This window comes from Lygodium microphyllum, unplaced genomic scaffold, assembly GCF_053477565.2.
Source record: "Lygodium microphyllum isolate KBCC unplaced genomic scaffold, Lygodium_microphyllum_v1.1.10 scaffold_43, whole genome shotgun sequence".
In the NCBI taxonomy this organism is placed as follows: Eukaryota; Viridiplantae; Streptophyta; class Polypodiopsida; order Schizaeales; family Lygodiaceae; genus Lygodium; species Lygodium microphyllum.
In genome coordinates, this window is record NW_028229526.1 from 602,204 (window position 1) to 623,018 (window position 20,815).

Consider the following 20,815-nt stretch of genomic DNA (forward strand, 5'->3'; position numbering starts at 1 on the left):
GGATATTCCTTCTACTTGTAAAGCTGGCCGTTAGAACTCTTTTGCCGTATTAGCAGATTTTTTGGATGAGGGTGTCCTTGACATTCTAGCAGAAAAGGTTAAATCGAGGCAAGCTGTGCCTCGTTCGTGATTCTCTATTTGAATACACATGAAGATAGTCACGTGGAATGTGCGAGGCATTTGTTCTCGCCATAAGCAACATGCCATGTGGACTATATTGCATGAGAATCAGTGGGATGTCTTGTGTGCTGTTGAGCACAAGAGCCACGGTGAAGCAGGAAAAGTTGTGGATTGCCATGGGTTTCGCTTGTTTTATGCAGGGACACATGCCATGCATTATTCTGGTGTGCTTATGATTGTACATGAGAAATATCAGCCTGTTCTTATTAAAAATGATGTACATGGCCGCTTTGTGGTAATTGAAGTTTTATTTGAAGGAGAGATCTTATGGTTGTTGGGCCTCTATGCTCCGAATGACCCTGTATCCCGCCGGGATCTTTGGAATACTTTGCAGACCTCCTTGTCACTTGGTAGATGGGGTTTTTTGATGGGGGATTTTAATATGTGTGTTGATTTTTCACAGTCCACATCAGAGCATTCGGTCATAGACGCTTCGGAAAGTTGTGTGTGGAATGCGTTTGCTCTTGCTGTACTTAAGCAAGATCTCTGGTCTTGGCTACACCCTTCTTCTACAGGGTTTACTTTCCATTCGGCGCAATATGCAACTACATGGTCGCAGTTGGACCGCATGTACATCATGCAGGATGATGATTTTATTCCTGAGATGCTGGAAATGAAAGTGTTGCAGCAATATGCCTTGTTGGACCATTTCCCGCTACAGCTTGAGATACTTGCACAACCCATTGCACCTTTTATGCAATTGCTGGATAGACTTCCTTTACGTTTCAACTTGTCTTATTTGAAGCATTCAATTTTTCAGGGCTATATGCAGCAATTGATTGATAGATTTTTATTGGACTTTGCCTCTGAGGGCAATGCTTCTTTTGAACGATTGCTCTCTAATGTGCAGCGGGTTGCTCGGCAATATGGGATCCATCATGCCTCTCTTTGTCGGCGGCGTCGACAAGCAGCAGAGGACTTACTGGCATTGGTTCGTTATCTGCTGGTGGACACTCCAGATGATGTATTTCTGCCGTCACTGGCGATGCATTTGGCTGATCTTGTTAAAGAGTTTTAGTTGAAATATTATCACAGGCCAAATTGCAAAATGTGATTGAGAATTTGCGAGATAGTGCTTGTCAGACTCATAAGTTCTTTCGCACTCTACATGCATCTCCTGCTCGAGAAAATATGACTAGACTTCAAGATTCAGAAGGTCGAACTATTGTCAATATGTGCAGGAATTATTTTCTAGATTTTCTTGGTTCTTCTCCTTCACCTTCTGACCAGGTTACGCATGCATGCTCAGTCTTCTATGATCTGGTCCGCTATCAGGTTCCACTTGATATGCAAACTACTTTGGAGACAGATATTTGTGAGGAGGACGTTATGGATGTTTTGTTACACTTGCCCAACGATAAAAGTCCCGGTTGGGATGGTCTCACCAATGAATTCTTTGAGAGTTCTGCCACCCAATTGGTGAAACCATTGATGATTCTGTTTTAGCAGGTTTGGGAAACAGGGTTCATGCCTTTTTCATGGAAAGGTCTGATCAAACTGCTTCCAAAAGTTCCTTCGCCGTCAATGTTGCAGCATTGGAGATCAATTTCTTTGATGGGTTTGATGTATAAAATCTTTTCCAAAGTGTTGGCGAATCGGCTCCACAAGCATCTTCCGGCCATTGTGCATCCTTTTCAATATGGTTTCATTAAGGGCCAAAACATTCTGCATAATATCTTAAATGTGCAAATGGCTATTGACTATGCAAGGCACTCTAGTCAGGAAGTGGTATTGATTCAATTGGATTTGGAAAAGGCTTTTGATTATTTAGATTGGTCTTTCATTGCAGAACTTATGTCTACTATGGGCTTTGGTACTCGGATGTCTCGCTTGATCTATACCATTAGTGCTGCGGCTTCTTCGCGAGTTATGCTAAATGGTGGTGTTACAGAGCCGTTTGTCCTTGCACGCTCTGTGAGACAGGGTTGCCCTTTGAGTCCTCTCTTCTTTGCCCTTGCGACTCATCCGGTTCTTTCGATGTTATCTTCTATGGCAGCTTCTACTCAGTTGGCTGGATTGTCTCTTCCTTTTGGACAGCACTTCATTACTCAATCTTTGGCCTGATGACAGCTTTATGATTTTGCGTGCGGACAAGGACAATCTTCGCAAGGTATTAGATGTTTGGATGCTCTTTGGTCATGCTTCTGGTCTTCGTATCAATGCTTTCAAATCAGCCATTCTCAGTTGCACGGAGTTCGATTTATAGTCGTTGGGCTAGCAAGGATAGGTTGTTTCCCGTGGTTCCATTGTTAGGCATCTTGGGTACCCTTTGGGGGTTGATGTTCGGCCAAAGCAACTACTAGAGTGGATTTCACAGAAACTGGTAGCTAAGTTTTTGTATTGGAAGTCGCAAGCTTGGCCCTTCCATGTTCGCCTCAAAGTGGTTCACACAATTATGTTGTCATCAATGCTCATATATTTCTTGCCATTGCTGCCTTGGACTACTACTACTTTGAATGCTCTTACTCGGCCCATTCGTTTCATGTTATGGAAGAAGGATTCCTTGCATGCAGGCATTTCATGGATTTCTTGGTCGCATACATGTACCTCCAAACGCATGGGTGGTGGGGCTATTTCGGATGTTGAAACTCATATGCTGGCACTTCGTTGGTCTCTTTTTCGTGCCGTGTGCGTGGATCATCATCCATGGGCCGTTATAGCCTGTTATTTTCTTGAGGACTACGGGCTTCTGCATGGTAATACACAAATTCGGAGCTCCTGGTGGCATGTTCTTAATGCAGACTCTCGGTTTTCTAGTCCCTCCTCATCCTTGCTTGTTCATTTGGTCTGCTCCTGGAAATTGGTTCTCCAGAAGGCGTGTTGGCATCCAGCGGAGGACCACTTAGATACTAACTCTTTTCAACTGGAATTGTTGGCAGCCTCACGATTACTTTCGTGGGAAGGCAAACATGAGCTCAGACCAAAATTTAACCGCATGGCACGTTTGGGCTTGACTTCAGTTGCAGACGCTACCTTGCCAGTCGTAATGTCTTGATATCGTTTCGTACAGCCAGGAAGCTTTTCAGAATCCCTCGTGGATACCGTGATTTATGGGACCAGCTTTTGTTAGTGCTCCAAGGCAGGCAACCCTTTCCTGCCCTTGCTTTGTATCGTCCTTGGTAGGACCGGGATCTTGCAGGTCGGTTGAATTTGGAAAAAGCCTCAGCTAACCAGGTGTATCATCTTGTGATTAAAGATCATCAATGGCTGGTTACTAAAGCTAATACTATATGGGGATTGCGGAAATCTCAGTCATGGTGGAAGGCAACTGTGATGGAGGGTTGGTTGAACAAGACACCTTTCAAATGCAAGGTCTTTCTTTGGAGGGTGATGATTGGTGGTCTTCCTCTTGCCTCGGCCCTTTCCAAGCGTCGAATCTCTAACGGCAATTGTTTCTTCTGCATCACTACTGTGGAATCGGCCCGTCATCGATTTATTTCTTGCCCTCTCGCTAAGAATATCTGGTTGCTCTTGTCAGCGGTTTGGCGAGCTGTGGTTGGTTTCTCCCTAAGCCCTTTTGATTGGGTTTTTGTACGGCCAAAATACCCCACATCGGCACAGTTGCATATGAAGATCTTGTTCCACTTTCTTAGATACTAGGGATGCTGGCACAATTGGACCACTCGGAATGCCTTTCTTTTTGATTTGGCCTCTAATGTTCTGGGACATATTGCGAGGTTTAAAGGTCTCTTGCATTGGCAGATAGATCTTATTCGGCACTCTGACTTGCTCCCTCGGGAGGACTTACTTCCTTGGCATATGGCAATTTCCTCTGCGTCTTTGCAATGGCTTTTGTAACTCTTTTGTGGTTTCGTATTGAGATTTTACACACGATGGCTTAGAGCCATCGTGTATCTTGTAATCATGTAAACCTGTACCTTTTTTCCTAATTAATACAATTACCTTTTACGAAAAAAAAGAGAGAGAGAGAAAGAGCACAAGACTTAATGTGGGTATAATCTCCAAGTACCACTTTAGGTTTTTGATTTATATATATATAGTACATGTGTAAGGGTGTGTGCACACCCGAGCATTGTAAAAGGCATAGTGACCTTTCATTCCCAACACTTTCTTTTCTTGTGTGCCAAGATATGCTCAGGTACCAAAATCTCATCCAACTCCTCAACCTTAGACTGAATTTCAGCAGATATGTCCTTTGACACATCACCATGTAAAGGCCTTAACAAAGTGACATGAAAGGTATTGTGTATCCGCCAATATGGAGGTAATTTCAGCCTATATGCCACATTGTTGACCCTTTTCAACACTTGGAAGGGCCCATGGTATCTCATGCTTAACTTTCGATACAATCTCTCTTGTCTATTGTTATCTAGTCTGGTTAGGATACTAGCAAATACTCCTCCCACCGTGTCTCGTGGTTTGAAACATAGCACCTCAAAAGATCTAACATTGTGGAATTTTCTTCCTCAGTCTGACCATCTATTTATGGATGTAAGGTTTGATGAGAATTTCAGCGTGGTACCTATATTTTCAAACAACCCCTTTCAAAATAAATAGGTCATCTGAGGGTCTCCATCATTGACGATTGGCTCTGGCATACCATGATACTTAAAAATATGTTGTAGAAACAAGCATGCCATATGATCAGCCTTTGTTTTCTTCTTCATTGGAATGAAATGGCATGTTTACGAAACTTGCAAATGATAGTCTACATTATTCCCTGTTGGTGTCTTAGGAAATTCAAAATTAAAGTCTAGTGCAATGCTCTGCTAAGGCCCATCAAGAATGAGCAAGGGTTGCAACAAGCTTGGTATCTTTTTCCTATCATGCTTTACCTTTTGATATATGATGCATGTCTTGATAAACTACTCTACATCATGCCTCAGAGCTGGCCAATAAAAGAAATGCTCCACTCCCTTGACTGTGGCATCAATATCTCTATGTCTTGCATATGGAGGAGTATAACTTTTAATGATAAATCTAGGCCTCAATTTCTTCGTGACACCAATCCTCCATGCATCATAAAAAATCCATCTCTTAGCACAAAGTGCTCATGCCTTTGGCCATTGCACAATTGATCATAAACATTAGTAAAGTCCGAATCGACAACATATTGCTCTTTCATGGTATCCAACTCAGTGTGATAAACCATGCTAATAGCTGAAATTTGTGGCTTATGTGAGAGTGCATCGCCACAACATTCTTTTTATTATCAATATGTAGAATCTAAAAATGAAACATAGAGAGAAAATTCACCCATCTCGTATGCTTCTCTGACAACTTTGTTTGCGTCAGAAAGTACCTCCAAGTTCGATGAATGTCTGCATTGTAACATTACCCCCTAACAAATAATGTTTCCACGTAGCCAAGAGCTCTTTTTCATAGACCTGCAAATTCTTCTTTACCGAGTGGAGAGCTCGGCTCTCATAAGACTCAACACAACCATCTTGCATAAGAAGAACCCCAATGCTGTTACTACATGCATCACGCTAAATGACGAATGATTTCCTTAGATCGGGCAACACAAGCACATGATCTGAAGTGATCTTTTTCTTTAACTTTTCAAGTGCTAAAATTTTCATTGCTATCCATCTAAATGGCACATTCTTTTTCATGTAAAGCATGCAATAGAGATGTAATTTCAACAAATCCGCATACATACTTTTTGTAGTAAGAACACAAACTTAAAAAAGCAGTGAATCTCATGTATATTGCTTAAAGGTGGCCATGATCGCATTGTCTTAACCTTTGTAGGGTCCATGTGAATACCATCAACTGATACAGTATGTTCCAAAAAGTGGATTTCATACAAAAAGAATTTACTTTTCTTGTCATTGATAACCAACCTATGCTTATAGAGATCATTAAACACAATATCCAAGTGCTTTCTATACTTTATCTCATTCTTTGAGTAGACAAGTATGTCATCAAAGAGAGTGCCCACAAATCCTCTACATGGCTTGAAATGTGGTCCATCATTTGATTAAGTGGTAGGAGCATTCGTAAGTCCAAAAGGCATGACAAGAAACTCATATAATTCAAAAAATGTCCTAAAAGCTTTCTTTGGCACATCCTTCGGTGTCATGCGTATTGGATGATACCCACTTTTCAAATCTATGCGGATGAATATAGTTGCCTCGTGCAATCTATCCAAAATATCATTGATTTGAGGGATAAAAAATTGATTCTTTATTGTGATCTTATTCAGAGCACAGTAATCAATGCACATACATCATGAACCATCCTTTTTCAGCACCAAAAGGATTGGAGAATGAAAAGGAGACGAGTTGGGTTGAATCAATCCTTCTTCTAATAGCTATTCACTTGACTAATAATCTCCTTTTGTTGTGTTGCATTGACTCTATAGCGTGGCTTATTAGATGGGCTACTTCCAGGGATAAGTTCTATGCCATGATCTTTAGGTTGTTTAGGTGGTAGTTGCCCTCGAAGTGATTAAGAGAAGCAACGTGCATACATTTTCAGAAATGACATGCGATTCTCCTCTAACTTAGATATATTTTCAACATTCTCACTGTCATCTTTATCCTTAGTAAAATCAAGTTTGTTGAAAGATGATTTTTCATTAAATTAGAAATGGTAGTTGTAGATACAATAGGGATAGATTCCCCTTTCAACTTTATACCAAGTGTGAGTGTCTTTTCCTTATGTTGAATAGTGATCTCTTTTGCACGAGAATCAATCACTGCATGCATACGGTGACACCATGCCATTCCAAACAATACATCCCAACCCTCAAGTGGAGCAACGAAGAAGGATTCTTCGTTGTCCCAAATATCTTTGCATATGCAACCGAAGCTTTTCAATGAGTGGTGTTATATATGCTCTACATGGCCTTTACATGCCATTCCAACTTTCCCCATGGGTTCCATCTCATCCTCTCTAATGCCTAGATAGATTGCCATGTCAACAGAGATGAAGTTGGCTCGTACACCATTAGCAAAGAAAATCAATGTATATTGATCCCTAATTTTGGCGCATGCTTTGTATAACTCAGTAGCATCATGATTGGACTGATCATTAATAATATCAAACACCAATCCCACTGATGTTTTGGGCTTCTTTGCCTTAGGATCTCCTTGTTTTTTTGATTTTTTAGCTTGTTGCCTAATTGGGACAGTCCCTTGCAATGTGACTCTCTTGCTCACAAATAAGGCATTTATTTGCAGCCATCAATTCCTTGTGTTGTGCCAATGTTTTCGAGCCCTTTCTTTGCTGTTTTGACCTCTTTTCATGCTGATTTTCAGATTTGTCTCTTTTCTTAGCCTCAAAATAACTTTTTATTCGGCTTCTCCCCACTCTCTAGGAAGCCTGAATCCTTTCCATACAGCAAATTATTTGCTGTAGTAGCAATCTCTATGAGCTGAGACATGCTAGACACAGTGGATTCAATGCAAAAACCCTTGATTCCTTTGGGCAATTCACAAACATATTTTTCTTGCTCATGAAGGGGTACGAGGCAGTAAGTAGTGATGGGCAACAATGCATCTGAAAACTTTTTATTATGTTGCTCTAAATTCTTACATTCCTTAGCATTCAGTTTATTTCAAGTTGTCATGATGTCCACCTCAAAGATACTTGTCAACCAATTCGATGCAAACATTCACTTTAATTGTATCCATGTTGACAGTGCTCTACCTCGCATCAAACGAGTGGACCATCGTTGCAATGCATTCCCCTTGAAGAAAGTGGTTGCCTTTCGAATCTTTGAAGATTTGGTGAAGTTCCCCCTTGAATAGGCTACATCAAACTACTGAATGAAAGCCAAAGCTTTCAGCCTATCTTTCAGTTGTCATACATTGGCTGTTACAAAGAGGCATCATTCATTGAATTTACATCAAAACCAACACCAAATGGAGCATTTGCATAATCGATACTCATTCCTTGAATCCCATAAGCAGTCGAGGGTGTAGATGCATTACCAAACATGCTACTTTGTGCCCTAAGCATCAAGTCAATGCTGCTATACATGGGGTTTTGCATATTTGCAGCCATAATCGAATACACTGGGCCTTCCATACCATGCATTGGTTGCTGCATACCACAAGGATTTGTGCCATACACTCATATGTGGTGCCTATCCAACCATAGCATGAAAAATGGTGCTACTATCAAAGTATTCTAGTTGCCCAATCATAGCATGCATGCCCAGTTGTCCAAAATGCATTGGATTGGCACTTCCATGATGGCCTTGCATTTGCCTTTCTTGCCTCGTAGGTACTAATTGTTTTACTTCCATAGCATCTTTGGGAGCTTGCCCTTGTTGTTCTTCGGAGCATTCAAAAGTTGGGTGAACTGAGGATCCTTTGCTAATTTAGCAAAGAGATTTGTTACTGTCCTCTCATCCAATTCTTAGACTCGTCAACATATTTCTCTTTACTTTGCTAGTCATCGTCATTATGCCTTGTGTTAGCCTGCTCTTTATCATTCTCAGTCTGTCATCTCCTGGTTGTGAGCTCCTGTCAGAGTCTGACAGGAGACAGAGGAGCTCTGTCAGTCTTTTAGTGGCTGTTCTTGTCAGTCTGCAGCCTTTGGGAGTCACACAGCCCATACTGGGCTGTTATTGTGCAGTCGGCCCAGTTTACTGGGCAGGTCGGCCAGATCTGGCCAAAGTCGGCCAGATCTGGCTGGTCGGCAAATCTGGCCAGGCCGGCCAGATTTGGCAGGTCGGCCAGTTTACTGGCCTGGGGGCTATATAGCAGTCCCCCCAGTCATTCCAGCATTGTATTCTGCAGGTTCAGCACTGTCTCCGTCATCTCCGTCTCCGGCATTGGTGCTGCCATTGCTTCCAGTCTGTTCTGGTGCCCTCACTGACGCTCCGGGCTGCGTGCAGGGATTGCTGTGTCCATTTCAGTGTATTCAACATTCATCTCAGTCAGTGCAGACTTTCTTCCTTCATTCCCTGCTTTCTCTCTCCTCTCCTCTGTGTTCGTATTCTTCTTCCGTTCCGCACTCTCACATGGTATCATCGCCTAATTGAGAGCACGGAGGACATACCCTCAGGAGTGAGATACCTTACTGCTGCTGCCATCTGATCAACAACTGCCAGGCGACTTCTTCTGGAGGCTCTTCAGCCTGCGTTTTCTGTCCACGCTGTCTACAGAGGCTGCCACGTCATCCAGCGACGCAACAACCCTGCGTCTTCCACCAGGCTGTCCCTCCTTCTGCTGGGCGACTCATCTACAGGTTGCGTTTTGCTGTTCTGCTGGTCGCTTCCACTCCAGGCGGCACATTTCCTGCTGGCGACTCCTTTCCTGGCTGTTTCCTAGTGCTGGTGGTCTCTTTTCTGGTGATTGTCATCAGTTATCTTTGCGTTTTGCAGATCCAGGTGTATGTGGGCATTCTTAGCCTGCGTCTTGGTGGTTGGTGACCACATTGCTGGTCATATTTCGACATCGGCACAACTTTCTTTGGTATTTTGCAGATTGGAAGATGTCTTACCAGTTTTCAGGCTTTGATGACTCAGAGGATGAACTTCTTTCTCATCATTCCTCTGAGCGGAGGCGGGATTATCATGAGGTTCGACGTCGGGAAGAACCTCCTCGCACTCGTCCTTCTTCAGTCCATGCATCTCAGAGGGTTCCATCTACCGCGAAGGTCTCTTCCGTGAAGACTGCTTTAGATGTGCGGATGCCTTCCTTGATTCCCTCTATTCAGGTGCCGATTCTCCCTTCCTTTCCGAAGGAAGATAAGTTGGATGGTTCCAACTACTCCCTTTGGTCATGCAAGGTGGCCTGCATCCTCGATACATTTGTCCTTTGGGAGCTTGTTTCTTCACCCATCGACCGTCCCCCCGCGGATTCGTCCGATGGCATCTCTGTGGACTGTGTAGCCTTATGGGATAGGCTCAACTCTCGAGCCCGTTCCTTTCTTTTTATGAGTCTCCATGATTCCGTTCTTGTACATGTTCACAGGTTACAGACTGCGGCGGAAGTGTGGAAGAAGCTTGCATCTTTGTATCAGCACAAGAGATTTGCCCACAAGATTTCCTTGGAGAAGAAGTTGCGGATGCTCAGTCTTGATGATTCTCCTTCCATGAAGGAGCACATCACGAAGATGGAGGATATGCGAGGCGAGTTAGCCTCTCTTGGTCGTATGATATCGTCTGAGGATATGGCGATGATTCTGTTGACTCAGCTGCCATCACCCCGTTATGATATCTTCTATACCAGCCTCATCATCTCGAGGACCCGTGAGACACTCCTATGGGAGGATATTTCCCCGCTTGTCTTGGAGCATGACGAGCGACTCAAAGAGGTGGGAGCCAGTGGCTCCACCAAGGCACTCATCCCACCTCTTTGTGGGAAGGGCACTCATCCCGAGGAGAAGTGTTGGCAGAAGTATCCCCATTTGAAGCCTAAGGAGAAGGACTCGAAGGCGGCCCCAGCCACAACAGAATCTGCGTTTGTGCATGTCTTTGTTGTGGAGGATACAGCCCTAGCTTCTACCACACAGGAGAAGCCTTGGCTCGTCGACAGTGGAGCATCTTTACATATGACCTTCCGTCAGGATTGGCTTCAGGATCTTCGTTCCAGAGGGGGTACCGTCACCATTGGTGACAATTCTACAGTCCCTGTTCAAGGCGTGGGGACTTTACCTATGTTTTCTGACAGGCGGTCTTCCTGCGCCAAAGTTCTCTATGTTCTTGATTTGGGTTTTAACCTATTATCTATGCATGGCCTTACTCAGCTAGGTACCCGAGTCATTTTTACATAGGATGCAGTCACAGTGGAGGATGCTTCTACAGGTGATGCTCTTTGGACAGGTACACAGGAGGGTGGGCTTTATATGCTCACAGCCTTGGCTGCGCGGACTTCCCATGAGCTTGGGCTGCTTTGGCATGCTCGGTATGGTCATTTGAACCTCGATTCTCTTCGGCGGGCTTCTAGGAGGAAGATGATGGAGGGACTTCCTGATTTCCCTCCTCTTCACACTTTGTGCCCTAGCTGCTTGAGGGGCAAGCAGCACAGGCAGCCTCACCCTCAGGTTGCTTCTAGGAGGGCTACTTCTCCGCTCATTCACACCGACCTTTGCGGACCTATGGGCACGGCCTCCCTTGGGAAGGCCAGGTATTTGATGCTGATTGTGGACGACTTTAGTCGTTATGTGTGGCCTTATTTCTTGGAGTACAAGAGCGAGGCGTACTCCCGTCTCTGTGAGTGGCAGGTGTTTGTGGAGACCCAAACAACTTCCAAGGTTCGTGGCGTTCGAGCTGATCACGGTGGCGAGTTCACTTCTCACCTTTTCTCTCAGTTTTGCAGGGATCATGGTATTCGGGTGGAGTATTCCCATCCGAACACACCATCAGAGAATGGTGTGGTGGAGCGTGCGAATCGGACCATGGTGGAGATGGCCCGATCTATGCTGGAGCATAGGAGTCTTCCTCATTTCCTTTGGGGTGAGGCGGTGGCTACAGCGGTGCATATTCGCAACCGCTCTCTGACTTCGGCGTTACAGGACATGACTCCGTATGAGGCTTTCTTTGGGAAGAAGCCTTCCGTGTCCCATTTTCGCATCTTTGGGTGCGATGCTTTTGTCCATGTGGACAAGAAGAAGAGGAAGACGAAGTTCGACTCTAAGTCGAGAAAGCTTATCTTCGTTGGTTATAGCACGACCACGAAGGGATATCGGCTCTACGACCCGACGACGCGGAAGGTTGAGGTGAGCAGGGATGTGATTTTTGATGAGGCTTCGGCCTCTGAGGATCCGCTTGATGGTCCCATTTCATGTGTTTCTTCGTCATCGACGGAGACCCCCCCCCCCCCCCCTCCAAACCTTCTCTACCTTCACTTCCTTCCAGGATACCCCTTAGCACCCCCTCTATTCCTCCTCCTTCAGCTTCCCTTTCCCCTTTGGTGGATGTGACTCCGTTCTTCTACGAGCTCTTCCATCTCCACTTCGGGATCTTCACGGGATACACAGCCTCCTGGTTTTCTTGTGCAGGGGAAGGAGGATCATGTCTACAGGCTGCGGAAGGCTCTTTATGGCTTGAAGCAGGCTCCTCGTGCTTGGTACCAGCGGATTGACCGCTTCTTTCTACAGAGTGGCTTTGCGTGCTCCGCTTATGATCCCAACCTCTACTTATGTGGATGATCTTATCATTACAGGGAGTGACACTCAACAGGTGGAGCATACTCGGTCCATTCTTCAGCAGGAGTTTGACATGACGGATCTAGGGATCCTTCACTTCTTTCTAGGCCTGGAGATCTATCAGATGGCACAGGGCATTTTTATCTCGCAGCACAGGTACATCTCCGAGCTTCTTTCGGAGTTTGATATGGCTGCGTGTCGGCCTATCTCATACCCCATGGATCCAGAGTCCAAGCTTTTGACAGCTGGAGTTCCCCTTACAGATGCCACTCATTACAGGTGCCTTGTCGGCTCTCTTATCTGGCTGCTTCACACTAGGCCGGATATCTCTTTTGTGGTGGCTTTATTGTCTTCTTTTATGCAGACTCCTACCCAGGATCACTGGCAGGCAGCCTTGCGGGTTCTTCGCTATTTACAGGGGACTCGATCCTTCGGGATCATGTATGGAGATGGGATTACTCTTTCTAGATGGAGTGATTCTGATTGGGCAGGTGATGTGGATTTGAGACGATCCACTACAGGTTATGCTTTCACCCTTGCATCCGGTGCTGTCTCTTGGAGCAGCAAGAAGCAGCCTACTGTGGCCCTTTCTTTTACAGAGGCTGAGTATCGGGCCCTATGTTCGATCGCTATGGAGGCAGTTTGGCTCGGTCGCTTACTGGCGGAGATTGGCTTTTCCCAGACCGGACCTACGGAGCTGCGCGTGGATAACCAGAGTGCTCTTGATTTGGCCAAGAACCCGGTGTTTCATGCTCGCACGAAGCACATTGAGGTTCAGTATCACTATGTTCGAGAGCGGATCGTGGATTCGGAGCTAGTGGTGGTCTATTGTCCTACGGCGGCCAATGCAGCTGATCTCTTTACGAAGCCTTTGCCTCAGGCTTCTTTGCTTCATCACATGCGGTTCTTGGGTCTTCAGACCCTCCCAGGATGTGAGAGGGGGTGTTAGCCTGCTCTTTATCATTCTCAGTCTGTCATCTCCTGGTTGTGAGCTCCTGTCAGAGTCTGACAGGAGACAGAGGAGCTCTGTCAGTCTTTTAGTGGCTGTCCTTGTCAGTCTGCAGCCTTTGGGAGTCACACAGCCCATACTGGGCTGTTATTGTGTAGTCGGCCCAGTTTACTGGGCAGGTCGGCCAGATCTGGCCAAAGTCGGCCAGATCTGGCTGGTCGGCAAATCTGGCCAGGTCGGCCAGATTTGGCAGGTCGGCCAGTTTACTGGCATGGGGGCTATATATAGCAGTGCCCCCAGTCATTCCAGCATTGTATTCTGCAGGTTCAGCACTGTCTCCGTCATCTCCGTCTCCGGCATTGGTGCTGCCATTGCTTCCAGTCTGTTCTGGTGCCCTCACTGACGCTCCGGGCTGCGTGCAGGGACTGCGCTGTCCATTTCAGTGTATTCAGCATTCATCTCAGTCAGTGCAGACTTTCTTCCTTCATTCCCTGCTTTCTCTCTCCTCTCCTCTGTGTTCGTGTTCTTCTTCCGTTGCGCACTCTCACACCTTGAAGGCCCTACATCTTGGCCAATAGCAACACTTTAAGCTTTTTGTCCATGGTTTGAGCCTTGTTCAAGATCAACATTGCATTTCCTTCATTTCCATGTGAATGTTTGTATTGAGAGGTGTCATCACTGCTTGATTCCATCTCATTGTATGAAGACATTGTTGTAATTTCGTAGTTGAGAGCAAAAGCTGGCATTAGCACAAAGCTTTGTTTTGCAATCAGGTGGCTCGAGCCCTCCAAATCAAGGGATTGAGTGGTATTCCGGCAATGGAATCATGAAACCAACCTTCCTCTTCGGATAGGGTGATAAAACCTGATCAAGCATTTAATTACAATAATTAATAAATGTGCATTAATCGAAATGTACACATTAGCTTAATAATAGATACCTAGTTGGCCCTAAAACTGGCGCCCCTTTCGACATTTCTTTAACTTTGATTGCTAATGGACAATGTACAAGTTGAGATTCCAGAATCTCCTTTTTGATCCAAAAGCCCCTTGCTTTACATACAATCAACAAGCAATCTAGGCCAATTACCCCTTGATCTTCACCCAGAACTTGCACAATGGAACCATCAACCAGCCAAATGCTGCCACAATTTACAATGGATGGGTTGGCATCTAAAACCCTTGTCAATTCAATGATTTTCAAGTGTTGATTTCAGTGTATGATGCCTTCTCCTATTGGCATGGGTTCCACTGTGACTGACAAACCCTAATTTTTGCAGAAATATAAGGATTACAGGACAAATATTCTTGTTGTCCACCTAATGTGGCTCCACCTTACATGACCAAACCAAGTAGTTTGAATCATTAAGCAGGTCTTCTTTTGGGCAAAGAAGGGAGTACGAACACTCGTATAGAGGGTACCATGGATGGCATTTTGAGGCCAGCAGAACGGACCTTTTGGGAAACATGGAGAGAATGGGGAGGAGAGGTCTCCCGAACAAATTGGCTTGATGACTTGCGTTCACATTTTGCGCACTAATCTCGCCGTCATTCAGAGGAGTGTAAAGAATGCTTCTCATTTGTATCATCAAAGCCATGAAACAGTTTGTAAAACATCTTTGATATCTTGCAAGATACCCACAAGAAATTTGTGTTTGGTTGAAGACAGCCCCAAAATAGGAGGAAACGGCTTTAGGATCTCAAGGAAGTCGATGTAGAGGGTTTGCTTGGTGGAGTAATATTGTTGCCTATACAAAAGATGGTGCGTTTGTTGAGGAGAGCTGTTGCTTGACAAAGAAACATGTGTGCTTGCTGCAAATGACAAGACTGATTGAGTAAGCCTATTGTCTCCAATAGGAGAGGACTAAATATAAAGCTGCATTTTCAGCAAAATGCTGTTGTAGCAAGGCTGCTTGGTAGCCTGGAGTGGTCTTCTCTGCGAGAAATCAGCTATTTCTCTCTGAGGCTTTGATACCATTTTAAAGTGCGCAATGGAAAGGAAACATTAACATAGAGACAAAGGCATGGACATAGATTGCAAGAAAAGAATAAAGAAATCTGTATAGAACTAGGAACAAATGCTGAATACAAAAGGAGGATTGATCAATCCTTGCGCATAGTCTTCAACGTCAATGAGGGCACTAGATTAGGCCAATGATGATGGCAGCACTGAAGATACAAGAAAATGACAGAGTTGGAGTGTGGACTTGCCAAAGGGAAGATTGAAGGATGTTAAGGACTAGCCAGCCAATTGGGGGCTATGTATAGCCAAACCCCTAATAAATTGGCTGATCTGCATTTGGGGCCTAAAATATGGCAGACTAGCATTTAATTTTTTAAAAATTCTCAAATGGGCACAGAAAAATTCTGGCACATGTGGATAATATCCAGCAAGTGAAGGCAGACCGATGTATGCTTTAATTGCAGAAGAAATGCGCAAAAATGTCAACGGGAGGAGAAAATGCATTCAAAGGGGGTGGAACGGCGTTCCCTTTCTACTATGCATGGTATATCTTGGCAAAAAGCATTGGCAAGTAGTGAAGGGTATCATGAGATACCTTGAGGGCACTAAGGATTTGTATATCTACTTTGGTAAGCAGAAGTCATCTGTTGTTGGCTTCATGGATGCAGACTGTGCTGGTCATCTTGATTGCAAGAAGTCCACTGCAAGATATGTGTTCATGTTCAAAGGGGGAGCAGTCTCTTGGATATCCAGGTTACAAAAGTGTGTTGCATTGTCTACTACAGAGGCAGAGTATGTGGCTGCCAATTGAGGCATGCAAAGAGGCTTTATGGCTTTCACGTTCGGTGAGAGAGCTTGGCATTACAAAGATTCCTATCCTCCATTGTGATAGTTAGAGTGCTATCATTCTAGCACGGAATCTTGTCTTTCATGCAAAGACGAAGCACATACAAGTGAAGTATCATTTTATCAGGGATGTACTTGACAGCAAGAGCATTAAGCTTGTCAAGGTATATACAAATGATAATCTTGCAGACCTTCTCACGAAGGGTCTTCCAACAAAGCGATTTGCTCATTGCCGCTAGATGATGGGGGTTGGATAGTATATGTGTATTTCAGCTTTGTACATACATAGACTTAGTTGATTACTTTTCTCTACATTTAGGCATGTTTCCTTTAGGTGGGAGGTTGTTGGAAATAAAGGCTCACCATGCCTTTTACGGTGTTCAGGTGTGCACACACCCTTACACTTGTACTATATATATAACCCAAAGTGGTACGCGGCATTGTACCCACACATTGAGTGTCGTGCTCTCTCTTTTTGCTCACTCTCTCTATTGTGAACTTTGCACTAAACCTGATCTGCACTCTATCTCGATCCTTGCACAACTACCATCAGGCATGTCAATAGCCTCTCGGACTCTGTTTTCTATAAAGAAGGTAGTGGTCTTTGGGCTAGACTTTGGTGGATCATGGAGAGGAGGCGGACTTGCTATTGTGTGGAGACTAGCTGTGTATAGCTCCCATATACTTGGTTATGTGATGGGTGTGATTGGACAATGCCCTCTAAAAAGCCACCAAGCCTCTTTAGAGCTCTAACTCAAGAATAGCTGGTATAAGTCTCTCTCCAATTGGGCTAGGATCTCTTCTTTTGTTGTACAAGACATTTGATGATCTGTTGTGCTTGCTTGTGGGGTTCAGACCATTAGCTTCATACACAGAGTATGTGACATGTATCCACATAGAGTTCCTAGGAAACCCTTCAAGGCCTTTTTGACATGTAGCTCAGGTAGGACATGAGAATTCATGGTATGCATATATCTAGCAATGGCTCATAGGATATGGGATTGACATGAACCACCTGCCCCTTTTTAGTATGATCCCGACTCCCCCTCCATACACCTCTCCCACACCAAGAGGAATTTGGTCATGTGATAGGAACTTTACCAGCTGTACATGTAGCACACATGGATGTCACCTGAGCAGCCTCTTCCATCAAAGATGTACTATAGGGATCACTTAATGAGGACTATAGGGGATGGCTTCATTGTGAGACTTGGATACCTAAATGTATACATGCCACATGAGATGCGCGTATATATTGGCCAACTCAGAGTATCCTCTCATTAGCTTGAGATTGAGATTGGGAGGGCAGCCCACATCCTTAGAGCTGAGTGGATCTGCAGACTATGCCATGACAAGGTGGAGAGCAAGGAGCACCATATCTGCAGATGCAGAGCCTATAGTACAGTTTGAGCTAGATACCCCATGCTATCTTGATGAGACACCCCCCTCAAACTAGTCATGGAGTCCGGAGATGAGTGGTGCCTAGGCCAGTTCTTAGTTGAGATTCAAATACTCCGCACATCATTATTATAGGCAGGCACCATACAGAGAGGGGGATGTTAGTCACTGCCTACCGATTTCTAGATACTGACTTGACACACAACAGCCACAGGGAGAGGGGGACAGACCAAAGAGCCAAGGAGATCAGAGCAGCATGCCAACTACAGATGTAGGGATACGCCACATAGATGCTATGCAAGAGAGATGAGGCAGATCTGTCCGCGACATGAGCAGCACATGACAGATAAGGAATCAGTCCAGATGCTACCCCTGTACCATTTCATCAGGGATGTATGACATACTATACCCACGGATCTTGATTGGGTGGAACTAGATATCTGTATATCATTCAGCCATAGAGCTAGACATGTACTGCTTGCTCCTCCTAGTGTATCCCTACATGGGCATTATTTTGTCTTGTACATCACATTAGCTTCTTTTCACAACATAGCATTGGCCACCTTTTAGCACGTCACACTTGGATGTCTAGTGATGATCAACATTGTACATGGTTTTGCCTTATAGGTTGATGTTGGCCTCAAAGACGTCAATGTATCTTTCATTCATTCTTTCTTCACACACATGGAGCTCCATGTGCCATAGCCAGCTGGTTCTCACTTCCTTGGAAGGCCATTCTAGGCTTGTGTGTCCAAACCATACAGCAAAGTCTAAAGTCAACTTTGAATGCCTATCCTATCATTGCATTCATTGGATTTGGCATTATAACTATTTGGAATACCCTTGTTGCATGGCATTAGCAAGGGATATTTGTACCTTCTCATGGAATTGTCTTGAAGCAATCTGGAATCTCATCGCGGACTAACTATTATCAAGAAGACTGTATATTTGCATTTTCTTTTGGCAAGGGCCCTTTGCAAAGGTAAAACCATTCCAAAGGTAAAACTATTGCAAAAAGGGACCTTTTACTAGAGAATATGTTTAAGTGGAACCTTTGTAATATTGTTATATTGGCATTGAAAGCCTCTTTTTGCAAGAGACACATGGTAACCATCGTGTCTACTGATTGAATTTTTGTTTTCCTGGTAATTGCAGTGTCATTGAAGCCAGAGCTATTTGAAGGGTTACGTTTTGATTTTACGAAGCCGTTGAATCAACGCTTTTCGCTGAGCCATAGGCAAGTGAGCACTCCCATCCCATCATTTGCATCGAGTGTTTCTCCCTTGTGTAAAGTTCTCTAACTTGCTCATGTTTTGCAACAGTGTCTTCATGGGAGCACTTGAAATGCCCTCACAATCCCCAGAGACATTTAAAGTTCCTGCTGCACATTATGAGTTCGGTGCCAACTTTCTAGATCCTAAGGTAGAGCTGCACATGTTGGGAGATTGATTTCAATACTCATTGCTTACTGGACTAAATGTTTTCTTTTTGGAATTTTGCAGTTCATGCTTATTGGAAGAATATTAACAGATGGTCGGATGAGTGCAAGGGTGAAATATGATGCTACTGATAATCTCACAATCAAGATAAATGCTCAGGTCATCTATTTTTGTCTGTTCTGTTGCACAATTTAATCATAACAAGCACAGTAAAAGTTGGCAATTGCAGTGGGTTACCATTTGAGCATTAAATGTAAATTTTAGTTTCAGTAGGTTCTGCTGCTATGGCATGGTTGCTTGTCCTTCCACTGGTTGAAGGAAGAGCCCCCCTGTCCCGGAAATCCTGCAATATCTCTTTGCAACACCACAAGGAGTGCAACTGCATACTAGGCTGAAAGTTAGGGGAGGGTTTCTGATGGATATTATTATGTTTTCCCTGCAGTTCTGTTTGCCTCTGTGGATCCCTTGTTAGCATTTCAATTTCATTTTCCATCTACTTGTTGTTGTGCTGTACATGGGGCATGTGCTGATGCCATGATGATTTGAAGGCTTGCTTGTTTGTGGGTTTTTTCTTCTTTTGTTGCATTACAGTTTCAATTGCTTGTGCATCATGCCTTGTTTTGATGTAACAACTGTTTATTTGTAGAATGAAAGTGAAAGTTCTTGTGTTGTGCTTGGCAGCTCACCAATGAGCCTCATTTCTCTCAAGGAATGTTCAATTTTGATTATAAGGTCTGTCCTATACTGTATCAATTTCACTTTATTGACCCTGCTTATTTTTTGATGTTTTCCTTCCTTGATTATACATGCTTATGCTTGCAACTGCTGTTTTGACAGGGCAGAGATTTCCGCACTCAGTTACAACTTGGCAATAATGCTTTTTATGGTGCCAATTATATTCAGGTAGTATCCTTTACCTTCTTTCACTTTGCCATCTGTGTCTCCTTTATCAGTTCGCTGTTTTCTCTGTGTGCTTGTCGAAATTGGGACTACCTAAATTCGGACGTGGATGGTCATTGCTGTCGCACAGAGCACTGATCCTATAGACCAGTAATGGTTAATCAGTTTAACTTCAAAGTGCTAGGGTGAATTGAGAGAATAGGTGTACGGGTTAGTAATGTTAAATAGGTTAGAATATGGGAGTAAGTTCAGTTAAACATATGTTGGAGATCTCTAAAAGTTGTAAAAGGTCACTCCTATTTACAGTATTTGCTTTTTGTAGTGTGGTGAGCAAGCACTTAAATTATCTGTTAAGGTTTTTAGAGGTTGTCAGAAGGAAATCCTTTTTATAGTGTTTGCTTGTTTGGGTGGGTTTGCAAATTTTTAAAGATCAATCAATCAAGCAAGGTTTGGTGATCAAATGCCAAGCTCTATCAAATTGTAAGAAAACCTTTTCATTTCTATCAAGCTAACATGCAAATAAGTTTTTTATATTACTTCAGATGGTAAGTGGTTTATGTCATTTGGTGTTTTGATATTCAGTGGTGATATGGTGACAGATATATTCTTGAAATTGTGCCCTGTACAGACTTGTTCCCTACACTGTAATCCATCATGCATTTTGCAAAACTAGCTTATACTTGCAATAAATTTGAAGAAAGATAAAGCACAGTTGTTTGTCTTAGCTGCCAAGAGGTTGTACATCTTGGTATATGCTTGAAATTTATTCTAGTATATCTTGGTACACCATTTAAAGTTACATTTTTCTATCTTCAAGCTTACAAACTAGATTTTGCACTATGCATTTATGAAGCGGATCAAACCTTGCACATTGTTGTTTCAACAGAGTGTATCTCCACATCTGGCACTCGGTGGTGAAGTATTTTGGCTGGGTCATCAGAGAAAGTCTGGTGTTGGTTTCGCTGCACGATACAACACAGATAAAACGGTGATCTCCTACCTTTTGGCTGGATCATTAGAGAAAATCTGGTGTTGGTTCTGCTGCACGATACATTACTAGTAGTAACATAAA

At 43.9% G+C, this 20,815-nt stretch overlaps 1 protein-coding gene across 3 annotated transcripts in view; it reads left to right on the forward strand.

The window, feature by feature from the left end:
* The window catches only part of LOC148008947 (mitochondrial import receptor subunit TOM40-1-like), a 49,221-nt gene that overhangs the window by 11,462 nt on the left and 16,944 nt on the right, over positions 1-20,815 (forward strand). For all 3 annotated transcript variants that reach the window (XM_087673867.1, XM_087673865.1, XM_087673866.1), the window contains exons 4-9: positions 18,560-18,641; positions 18,727-18,826; positions 18,907-19,002; positions 19,525-19,575; positions 19,681-19,746; positions 20,630-20,731. In XM_087673867.1, the coding sequence (XP_087529993.1) occupies positions 18,560-18,641; positions 18,727-18,826; positions 18,907-19,002; positions 19,525-19,575; positions 19,681-19,746; positions 20,630-20,731 (497 nt within the window). The remainder of the gene's footprint in view (positions 1-18,559; positions 18,642-18,726; positions 18,827-18,906; positions 19,003-19,524; positions 19,576-19,680; positions 19,747-20,629; positions 20,732-20,815) is intronic.